Source organism: Colossoma macropomum, unplaced genomic scaffold (assembly GCF_904425465.1).
Source record: "Colossoma macropomum unplaced genomic scaffold, Colossoma_macropomum, whole genome shotgun sequence".
Lineage (NCBI taxonomy): Eukaryota > Metazoa > Chordata > Actinopteri > Characiformes > Serrasalmidae > Colossoma > Colossoma macropomum.
The window spans coordinates 10,690,338-10,702,649 of NW_023494809.1; the positions used below are offsets into that span (position 1 = coordinate 10,690,338).

The window sequence follows — 12,312 nt, forward strand, 5'->3', positions numbered from 1 at the left end:
GTTTTTATGCCAACTTGGGTTGAGCAGGGATGCAGGGCTTAGACTTGAACTGCTACACTGTTGTTGAAGATACGTTACATTAGAGCTTGATATATTTGAACCAGTCAGGACCTGACTGCTTACATCAGGTTCATTTAGGTTCGGACATTGTTTTACAGACGTGTGTCAGGTTAAAATTTGAGGTTTGGGTTCTCACAGCTAGGCAGTGTTGGCTCTAGTCTTTTGGTTTAGCTCATCTTGCTAAATTATGTACTCTGAATTTAACAGTGGCTTCGTTTGCATGATTTTTGCCGATCCGATTGCATACATTTCGATTATAGATTAAGACTGAGGTGTTTATGTGTTCACTCTACTCAACAATCTGATGGAAATTCTCTGTTTACATGCTCTTTACAAGTAATCAGATCCAAAATCCCGTGCATTCGTAGAGAAAAAATTAGTGTAGACGTTACCATGACAACGAGCATCACGTGAGTCCAGTCAGAGTGAGAGGAGCAGCAGTGAGCAGTGCTTGTGTTTTTAATTGCTTTAAAATGACGTCAGACTCAGGAAAACGACCTTCACATGTACTTATTAAAGAAGGCAGAGAGGAAGACGTCGTGTTCTGAGACACATAAGCTGGACGTCCGTCCCACCGCCGTCTTTTAAAGATCAGAGCGTAAACTTCGTCTCCTCTGCAGACCAGTTTTTGCTCCTGCCATGTTGAACGTTATAAACTTTTGCTATGATGCGAGGCACATGCGAAGAACATACTTAAACTTTCCGATTGGGAATATAATCGGATATATATTCTTTTATTTAACTGATTATTTACAGGATTACCCACCTCGTTCAATCAGATAGAAATTGTATTGAAATTGAAATTTGAAATGGTCTCAATCAGACTGGTCTATTGCAATTGAGGTGTATATATGGACGAATTCTATTCTGAATGAGCTATTAGTTGGATTATTAACAGATTGTTAGGCTGCATGTAAACGTGGCTAGTGACTATCACAAGCTGTCTAAATTTTATGCCTTTATAACTGGCTAATTGTGTATTGTTGATGATTGGATGCTCATTTGGGCTTCTGAGTTACAGTTAAAATTACAGATAACCTTCTCAGAAGTCTGTATAACCACACAGTATTTCTTGCTTACCAGCTAACTTTAAGCTTAGTTTGATCAAAACGCGAAAACCGAAAAAAACAGCGTCAAATCAGACTCCACACAAACCAGCCACTCTGTTCCACCCGCTGCCATCTGGAAAGAGATATCAGAACATTTGAGCCAGAACCACCAGGTTATAGTTTCTACCTTTGAGCTGTTAAACTGGTCACACCCACAACACCCACCAGATCACAAATGCAAACACCACTCGCACTAAACGCACATTCCACTTTAATCTAATTCCAAACTATCTCCATGTTACTGCAGACTGACTTCTCATACACTTGGACTGAACACTCGAACAAACATTCATAATGTTGTTTACTGAACACTTAAGTATAATTTACACACTGGACCTACCTCTGAGAATGCCGCACATGTTTTGCCCGTTTTGCACATACGTTGTAGATACTATCTCTGCAGTAGTGCACTTATATGTCTCTAGTTTATTCTCTTGTCTATTTATTGTTTTTTGTTCATATTGTGCATAAATAAAAAAGCAGATCAATTAAGGAAAGTACAAAGAAGTGCTGCCAAAAAGACATTTAATTTTTTTCACCAAAAGTTATTTTTGCATTGTGTGTTCAGTGTTTTACAGTGGTATGCTTGAAGGATCCCAGACATTTTCATGCGACTGTGTAAAGTGTTTTATCCTGTTGTAGAATTGAACAGGTTAAACAGGGCTAACATGCTGCTGTATCAGCACCACACAGAGAATGGCATATTATGGAAGGCTTACCCAGACTAAAACATTAGTTTGAAACCATTACTTAATGAATAAATTTGTTAAAATTTAAACCTAATAGTAAAAAGCTGATTATTTATCATAGCATATTCTTTTATCCGTGGTCTGATGATGGCAGTAATTGTCACAACATGGTAACTGCTATCTTGTCAGATTTAATTTGACAGTTTTGGGTGTCAGTTTCAGACAAAATCTGACTCTACTGGTGTCAGTCTGGGTTTCAGAACTCGATGTATTTTGGTTCGGGTCATGTTTGGACCGAATTTGTGGCCTTGTACACAAGCTAGAGAGTTCCTGCACACTTTGGCTTGAACGTGTTAAAGGGCCCATATCACGTGTACCATGTAAACAGTGTTAGTTTCAGATTGTACCAGAATCATGATTATGATGTCACAGCCATGAATAAATCTATTTACATATGACCGTGCCAGTTCATTATACAGTGGTTTAGAGATTGAAGTGATGTGATGTGTTTCAGCCCGGGCTAGGTTTTGAATTGGGCACAATCCAGGGCAGCCAAGCAGAACAGAGCATATTTACTTACAGTGCTTGTAAAGGGACAGAGGTTTGGAAATGGTCACGAAAAAATGACCTATGACTTTTTGCAGATTTCAGGCAGAGGAAAATAAATTATTATTATTTTTTTTTTCCTAAAGGTTATGAAACATTTCAAAAGATGGCAGTGTGCCCCAAACTTTTGATCAGCAGTGTATTTGCTGTGGGGGTCTGTGAGCCAGTTTATCACTGAACATGCAATGGTGCAGAAACGGTGGGTCTGAAGAAGCTGGAACGTGCTTAGAGCAGGCAGCCTGGATTTTCCCACCCTCACCCTACAGTACGTTGCTAGGCAACTCCTGCCATGAGGAGCAGTCGGATCTGTGCATGTGCTGCTGCTAGCCGCAATCCTCAGCCCAGTCATGCGTTATTAAATCCAGCAGCACCTCTTCTTACTTATACACACACATATACATACACACACACACACACACACACACACACACACACACTCTAGAGCACCAGAGAGGTTAACAGACCTTAAAAAACAATCAGTACCATCATTAAACGTTACATTTACTGTCCATGCTGAAGGCTTCATCCCCGGAAGATCAAAGTGAACGTGACGTGAACATGCGCACACACACAGACACACACACACACAGTGCAGACACACTCACATGACCATACCCAGATACCTATAGAAGTACTCGGGGTGTCTGGCCTCGTACCAATTAGACTTAAAGCCCTAGGGAACCTAATCCGTGTTTTCTAAGTAGGTTAATCTTACTCTTGTGGGCACACAATAGTCACGTACAAAGTATGTGCTGTGAATAACTTTTCAACTCCTGTTTAATGGCACGTTTTTCACTTGGTGGTCCTAACCTTCAGACATGCTTACATAAGCCGTACCCCCACCAATCGCAAGGCTCATGTTGGCTTGTCCCACGCAGCTGTAACAAAACTGTGTTCTCCCACAATCTCTCAGTCTCTCTGTGTGTGAAACTCACTGAGATGAAGCTAACAACCAAGCGAAAGCTAACCTGGCCATCATAACTAGCTCAGCTGCCTGTTGTTTGTCCAGTCATTTGTTTGTTCATTCAGCTGGCCATGCCAGCATTCCTTGGATGCACATCCAGCGGTAGAGTGAATGTGTCTGTTTCTTTAAGACGTCACCATATAGAAGCTGGGTAATGTTTTAGCGCGTCACAAACACAGCAGGAGAGTCCACAACACCTCCTGTATATGCAGAGGCTGTTTCACTCATTTCTCACTTGCGCTACGATGTTTAGGTGCTTCCATGGCATTGCAAGATGGGAGAGTCGGACTGAGGGTTAGAAGTCGGGGGGAGTCATCAGAAAATTATTAACACGCCCAGACAATTCTGAGAAAGATCTGATAAACGTTTTTTTAAAATTATATTTCTGTATTTTTTTGTTTTAAACTTTTTGGATGTTTAATGTAACACATTTTAGAAGACAGACAGACAAACAGGTAGGTAGGTAGATAAGCACGAAAGACAGAAAGAAGGAAAGAAAGACAGGAAGAAAAACAAAAAGATGGAAAGAAAAACGGACAGAAAGAGGGAAAGAAAGATGAAAGGAGGAAAGAAAGATGGAAATAAAGGAAGATGAAAAGAAGGACAGAAAGAAGGAAAGACAGACAAAGAAGGGATGAGAAGAAGAAGGAAAGCAATACACAAAGAAGGAAAGAAAGGCAGACGGAAAGAAGAAAAGAAAGACAGATACTTTATCTGTCCCGAAGGGAAATTGCAGTGTTACAGTAGCAAGACATATAATTGCACATAAACTTACATATATTAGGCAGAAATACAAATGTAAATAAAAATTGACATAAATTAAAATTGACACAAGTTAAAATATGAGAGAGGAAAAACACTATTTACAAAAACAGAAGATGCAGACACAGAGCTACTGGAACAGGCAGCCAGCTCAGGCAGTGCCTGAAGATAATTATCATACAAGTATTTTTAATGATCATACAAGTATTTAAATATTTTACATTGTACTTCCTGGGGCCTTTATGGATTCTTTAAGGAATTTAAGAACAGTTTGGTTTGATTATGTTGGTATGATTCAGAATTATTATTAAAAATGCATGATTACATAAATTATTAACTGCAGAAAATATTTACACAATATTTTTTTGTTATTTTTTTGTTATTTTGTTTATTTTTTAAATAGCTTTTTATTTGATTTTGGGGAAAAAATGTGCATTTATTGAACATTAATTGAATAGAATCAGCTGTTACATTGAAAAATGCAGTTGAATCACCACCTACAAATTTAGTCCATATGCACTCATATTGTTGCTGTCCAAAAAAAAGTATCTCCTTTTTTCTACATCATTTGAGCATGGTGGCTGTCCTTTATGTTGTTTGAAAATTAGAAAGAAAAAAAAACTCAAAAGTTGGACATCTGGGTCACTGCGTGACCTTAATGGTCTGTCAAGTACATATACTGGCTAATTGTAATTGATTGTGATGATTGGATCATTGATGCAGTTGAATTGCCAGCTACAGATTGATCCCTCAGTGCATTTTTGCACCCCTTTGCTGTATTTACTGAAGTAAAAAAGAAGAGATCATATTCCATTTGTAAGATGTCCCCCTGCTGGCCTTCCAGGTCACTGCACGACCTCATCGGTCAGTCACGCACATCTACTGGAAGCTAACATGGAGATCAATGAACTCATTTTGTCTTGCCGTTGCTGTGGGAGAAGGTCAAGGGCTAGTCTGGTCGCTATGGGCTGTTTATTCCCTGCTTCCCCCTGCTGAGTTATCTCCTGCGTCCAAGGAAATGTGGAAGTTCTGCAGTTCCGCAAGATCACATGGCCTGCCGAGCCAGGCGGGACTTGACGCTCTGGAAAAAGCTGACGGATCTGAGACGCTTTCTCTCCAAGCTCATCCTTCACCAGACGAGAAACTGCTGGAGAAGAGAAGAGGAGGGAAAAAAAAGAGTAGAAAGCTCCTCGGGTGACAAATCCCTTCTCTTTTGCCTGCCTTGATGCTAATGCAGCCTGAAAGGATTCCATGTCTGTCTACTGTGCCCACGCTCAACCCAGCCCCCACCACATTCTCCTTTTCTTCTTTTTCTTTCTCTCTCTTTCTCCCTCGCTCTTGTTCTCTCTCTCTCTCTCTATTAGCCACCTGTCCCGTCACTCTAGTTTACCCTCCTCATTTGGGCCCCAGGCTGCTCCAGGAGTAGAATGACACTTCTTGTTTTTTTTTTTGTGTGGCTCCTGGAAGCAGGTGCCCCGGATTGGACTTTAAACAGCGAGACCAAGCAAGCCCTGTCTGTCTTCACCTCTTAGCAGAAAAATATACACATGATAGGCACTAATCATAACCAACGTAATAACCCTTTTTCATCTAACACTATGGCCAGAAGTCTCTTGCTGCCCTGCGCAGAAACTGATGCTTTCCCCCGCCGCCTCATGATTCGTCACAATGCGTGTCGGAATGAAAACAAGCTGGCCTGCGAGTAGTGAAAATGAAAGCAACCTGTCAGGCTAACAGTGACATTTGTGGTACTTTCACTTCACTTTTAGTTTGTTTTTCTCTTAGTATAACTGTGTACAAAGTATGTAATTGATATGACAATTTGTTATCGAGAGAAATTATTTGACAACACACATTTGTTGATACATCATGATTTATCAGTATTTATAGAACACTAAACACTGCATATCATCCAATAAAACAGATTTCCACATTTATAGAGAGCCTGTAAACAACGGCCTGTGTGTAGTTAGTCAGTGTACATGCCTTGTTTTTCATAGCCTAAACACTAAATGGCCAAAAGTGTGTAGACACCTGATCATCACCCTTATATGAGGTTGTTAGACATCTCATTCCACAACCATTGGTGTTAATATGGAGTTGGCCCCCCTTTACAGCTATAACAGATGTTGGACGAGAAGGCCTGGCTCACAATCAGCATTTTAAATCCCCCCAAAGGTATTCAGTGCTGTTGAGATCAGGGCTCTGTGCAGGCCACTGTGAGTTCCTTCACACTTGTCAAGCCATGTCTTTGTGGCGCTCGCTTCGTGCACAGGGGCTCAGTCATGCTGGAACAGGAAAGGGTCTTCATTAAACTGCTGCCACAAAGTTGGAAGCATATAATTGTACAAAATGTCTTTGTATACTGCAGCATTAAAATCACCCTTCACTAGAAATGAGGGGTCTGAGAAACAGCCCCAGCCCATTATCCCTCCTCCACCAAACTTTACTGTTGCCTCTGGGTGTACCTAAAGGTAGCGTTCTTCTAGCATCCACCAAACCCAGAACATGTTTCCACTGCTCGTCCTGTGGCAACATGCTTTATGCCACTCCAGCCAGCACTTGGCATTGTGCATAGTGATCTTAAGCTTCACAAACTGACTTGTGGCAAAAGTATCAGCCTGTGACAATGCCACCTTTAAAGTCACTAAGCTCTTCAGTGTGACCCATTCTACTGCTAGTGTTTGTGAATATTGCATGACTACTTGATTTTCTACACCTGTCAGCAGTGAGTGTGGCTGAAACACTTTAGCTCAGTAACGAGGGGGGTTATCCACATACTTTTTGCCATAAGGTTTTCAATTTTAGGTTATTAAGATTAACTTGGTTTTCTTGGTTTTGTAAATGACGCATAGAAGGAGAAAATTCCACTAGATTAAATTGCTTAAAACAGGCAACAACAACAACAAAGCGTCTAGAAACAAGTTAAATAATCTTATAACATTCTTACAACAATCTGAAATTGAGAAATATTAGACATTTTCAATAGATTCAAGATGATTTCACATGCCAAGATTTATGAAGAAAAGGGCCATAATACATTGAAACGACATTAAACTATGACAATACAAATGGTTTTCGTAATTTTTAATAGAAAATATTCACATTTGTGGGTTTCTTTGGTCGTTTGCGCAGCCATCTCTCTGTTTTTTCTTTTTTTTTCATAACACTGGAGTGAGCCTCTGAAAGACCTCCGTTTGGAGGGCCATGTAGCCTTAACACTTCACCCGACCCCTCTATCTCAACAAAAATCTGTCCAGCCCCTAGACGTGAACGCACAGAGGGGTAGGGCTAAGTGGAAGGGGCAAGAGGTGAAATGGGATTGGGCCATTGTGTATATTTAGCTCCAAAACTCAGCTTCATGTTCATCAAAATAAATAGAACAGGTTTCACTTAAATAAGGATGTTATGATTTGGTTTTCCAAACTATTGGTAAAAAAACACATATTAAAACTCTTTTGAACCAAAATTGGTTTAAATACCTGAGAGAAATGCGTGCTGATGAATGCTGACATCACAACAAGGGGACAAAATATGGATTTTGGTAAAGTTCCCAAGGTAGCAGTGTTAGTAATATTGCACAAATATTTGCTTGTGTGATATTGTTTTCCTCTAAATAAACCTGCTTGGGCTTTAATATGCCAGTTTATTTCAAACAGACAAAGAAAACTTGTTCTTTGGTGTTGAAAATGTTCTCCAGTCCTTTGACAGGCAGTGTGATTATATATGACCGTGTACACAAACTGTGAAAGAACCGATACATTTTTGTTGTGTTAGCAGAGCCGTTTCAGTTTTAATAAATAAAGATGAGATAATGTTTTTTGCCTTTATGCTTTGTGTTTCAGCGATGGAATTTCATGAGAATCTCCATGATATGGCAGTGAAGGAGGGTCTGAAGGGTAGAAAGCTGCACAAGTCAGTGGAGAGCTTCACCTGGAACATCACCATTCTCAAGGTGAACACTGCCTCCGTCTCTGTCTGCCTTTTCTCATCTTTGCTTTCTCTCTCACTCTTCCTACGGCTACTCACTTCTGGGAGACATTGATAGAAGTCAGTATCACAGTATCTTTCAAGTGTCCCAATATCAGAAGATATTTAAAATTGCATTATAATAGTTAACGACCCTAAAGTGTTGCTACACTGTGCTAAAAGAATGTCTTAAAAACCTGACGGTCTGTAGTGATTGGACTTTCTGTTCTGTTTTCTTGTCTTGAAAATTACAGTTGAGGGAATCTGAAATGGGAATTTTTATTTCTGAGACATAAACAAAGTCATTCAGAGTGGTTTGAGGAAATGGTTAATTATAGAGGAACTTACCAACTCAGATTTCTTTAGAAACCAGGGATTGTGATTGTCTACATTTGTTTACGGTCCAAAACAACCAGTGAATCTTCTATATATATGCATATATATAGCTGCTTCCGGACAAAACCTCGTATCTCCCCACCTCATTTTTCAGTTTTTGGCATAATTTGAAAATGCCTGTTGCCCTTTACATAGTGTGTTTTTCATGATGAATGGACCGAGAGAAATGGGCCAAAATTACTTGGAAAAAATTCTGGTCCCATTGACTTACATTAAAAGCACAGTAACTTTTTTCCTTCTCCTGTAAAGTTACCATTTCAAAAAAACGAGGCTTCGTTCCGACAACAGCTATATACATATATATATATGCATAAATGGGCACATGCAGGGCATTGTACGGCTAAATCATATAATAACTTTCTGTGAGGGAGCTTTAGGAGGCATTAAACTCTTCAGACTTCTCATTCCATTCACTACCACTGTGACTCAGTTTACATCTTAACTATTTAGTTATGCTGGAATGATGAAAAATCAGTGGAATTCCCCCTTAAACATTAAATAGACAGAAGCTTCATATAGAGAGATTTATTTAGTTTTTATTTGAACTGTTGTTTCAAAGCAGTCCGAACTTCAGGATGTGCCTTAAGTACTTGTTTTGGCTGTTTAACCGGAAGCCTAACTAACCTCTTAATTAAGTAAAAAGCAAAAAATAAAAATAAAAAGCACCGTATACTATTGTGCAATCAAAATAAATACTAACAGCTACTTACATCAGAACTGCACACGCATTTTTTGTGCATTGAAAAGCTGAGAAACAGTCAGCATTTACAAAAAGCCCCCTATGGCCATGCAGATTTGTTGTGACAGTAGCCTTAGAGTGAGAATAATCATAATATTTGATACATTTTTACAGGCTAGTAGTTAAAGAGAGAGCTGTTCACTGGTGTGTTTTGTAATTGGCCATTTAGCCTAATGGTTAAGTTACTCACTCTTCACATGGGAGCGCAGCATTCAGGCCTGCTTTTACTGTACATTCCCACCAATCTAATTCCATCCCTTTTGGCACCACAGTTGTGAGGTATTATAATCTATTCTGCCAGTGTAGGTCTTAGAATGTGTTTATCACGATAATGATAAAAATGCAATTTATCTTCTTACCCATCTGTAAATACCATGAACACAGCATTGCTGTGTGATACCTGTACCAGTGTAGATGATATATCGTTTAGCGCTTCTCTCACTCTTTTCCTCACTTTGCTTTTGTTCTCGTTTGCTTTTTTTGCCCCTCGCTTCTCTCTGCTGTGAGGTTCTGTCAGGCTGAGCTGATAGCATTCTCGATTTCCAGATGATAATGCCCAAGGCTGCGCTGTCTGGAAGTGACTGGCACCTTTTCTGCAGTAAGGCACCTGAAACAGGTGCTATTTGTAAGAAGGTGCTTTTTTCCTTGACAGCTAAACTGCCAACATGAATGAATGCAGTATTTAGGAAGCCTCTTGCGACAGGTGTTATTTTACATAAAGCTAGCGCAGTTATAGAAGTGGTTGCATGAAAATACATGCTGAAAGAGTTCAACGTAGGTGCACTTTGTAGATGTACAGTTACTGACTATAGACCAGGGGTGTCCAGACTTTCTTCAAAGAGGGACAGATCATACCATGTCAGTATACATGAGGGCCGAAATGTTATTCACAAAGGGTTCAAAATATTACATTTTCAAAATGCAGAGCAAATAATCAAACTGGGAGTCGTGCTTAAATGTGGTATATTATGTGCATTGTAAACTACTGTGTTTCCTATCACTGTATAAAAGATGCACAAGCCTTCTTTAATTGTTGGATTGCTCATTCAGAGTAAATTGGATCGGTAAGCGTTTATAACACATGATGAAATTAAGAGTAATAATAAAGCATGTCTAATGTATTAAGTGTAGTTTGGGCTTTATGGCTATGATCTTGACTAAATGCCTTCATCAGTTGAAAGGAAGAACTGCAACATATTGGGCCACTTAACAAACAAAAGCCATGGGCCACTTAAAATCTGTCCACGGGCCACATTTGGCCCAGGGGGCCGGACTTTGGACACCCCTGCTGTAGTGCTGTTGTGCACAGTTTGTTTACACAATTTGCAAATAAGATTGGTCAGCAGAGGTTTTCATTGATTGATGGGTGGGGGCTGATAAACTGTACAGAAACAGATGGGCTACAGTCTTTAAGTGTAACCTACTAGGGTAGGTATTTTTGAAAAATGGCCAATTAGTGAAAAAATGGGGTCAGTTTTCTCTCCTTAAAAACTACAGCTGACCCAGGGGATTTAGATCATTTAAATGCATTTAAATGAGTTACTGACTTGTAGGCTGGCACTTGATTTCACGCACTTAAGCTGATTCATTTGTGCTTAAATCTTGTTTCCTTGTTGTATGAAAGTTTCACAGAGTAGTTTGTATGTCATAAAAGGCCTAGTAAGTATATGGTAGGTGTTCCTGATAAAATGGCCAATGAGTATAAATGTGAGTTTGTATGATGGTCATATTTCTCTCCTGATGGGATATTAAACCACTTCACCTGCTACAGCTATGAGTTCTATAGCTATACTGCAGGAGACAGCAGCTGTTTCATTTCCACTATAGTTTAGCTGCCTCATAATGGAGATGGACAAACAATGGACAGAAGCTGACCCAAGGGAATTTAGTTCATTTAAATATAGAAGTTTAAAAAGTCTGCCCTGTGTGATATTCATCTAAAATATGACAAGACTGTTCTCTGTAATAATGACTGTTTGACCCTTAACATAAGTCACATTTGCATGTGTTAATTAAAGATTATGCTCCGTGCTGAAACCGCCCTTTGATTAATACATGGTCCCTTGATCATTTCCCCTAAGGTCATTTCTGTTGTTTATCCTGGCGAGCCGCTTTGCCAGACTACATAATTAATTAGAGAACACGGTTAGCCTAAGTGGATATGTGGAGGATTAGCAGGGTTGGATGTTGCTGAAAACTCAGTCAGCTCTGTAGAGTCAATCTGAGTGACTTCAGCCCATCACTGAGGAACATAAGGTGGCCATCTGTCGTCTTTAAGCCACTGTGACCTGGTGTCAGAAAACTCAGCGGTCTTTATATGCATCTCTGTTAACTCCTAAAACTGTAGCCTTATTATGCAGTTTATACTTAGTAGCTACTGTAATCATTTCATAACTTGGCATGTAAGGCAGGCATGTCAAACTGACGTTCCGGGCCAAAGTGCTGTGGAGATTAGCGTTTACCCTCATTTAATGCTCTGAATTCAGTGCATGAAGGCCTTCTTAATTAGCCGATCAGCTGAATCAGGCAGTGTGCTCAAGTCTGCAGTGTTTTGGCCTGCAAGCATTGGAGCCTGACGCATATGATGTAAGGTATGTAGTTATGAGTGAGGAATAGGGCATGTGTAGGTATTGGCTTTACACAGTGAAACCTACATGCAACTTGTTGCGTGTTGTGAGTTGCCTGAAACTTGTCTCACAAAGTTGAGGTGCTCGCAACTGTTGCAAATTGAGTGCAGTTTAGTTTAATGTATTCCAAGCAACTAAAGTTGCATTAAAATTTCACCATATAAAGTCAGCCTTGGAGTTTAAGGGGTTCCTTTGACTATTTTAGTCAATTTTGCTATGGACAGTGTGCTTGTTTCCTTTTCTGTATTTAATTGCCCACATTTGTTTTTACCCAGGCAATTTACAAACCACATTCTGTCACCCGAGGGATGCAGGAAATGCCATTGTCACAGGGGATTGTGCTCTCTGGTGTAATATTGCAACAACTGGAAAAGTCTTTTGAATTATTCTG

At 39.7% G+C, this 12,312-nt stretch overlaps 1 protein-coding gene across 4 annotated transcripts in view; it reads left to right on the forward strand.

The window, feature by feature from the left end:
• The window catches only part of LOC118798750 (inactive phospholipase C-like protein 2), an 85,238-nt gene that overhangs the window by 68,759 nt on the left and 4,167 nt on the right, over positions 1-12,312 (forward strand). For all 4 annotated transcript variants that reach the window (XM_036558282.1, XM_036558283.1, XM_036558285.1 and 1 more), the window contains exon 6: positions 8,036-8,145. In XM_036558282.1, coding sequence (XP_036414175.1) covers positions 8,036-8,145 — 110 coding nt within the window. The remainder of the gene's footprint in view (positions 1-8,035; positions 8,146-12,312) is intronic.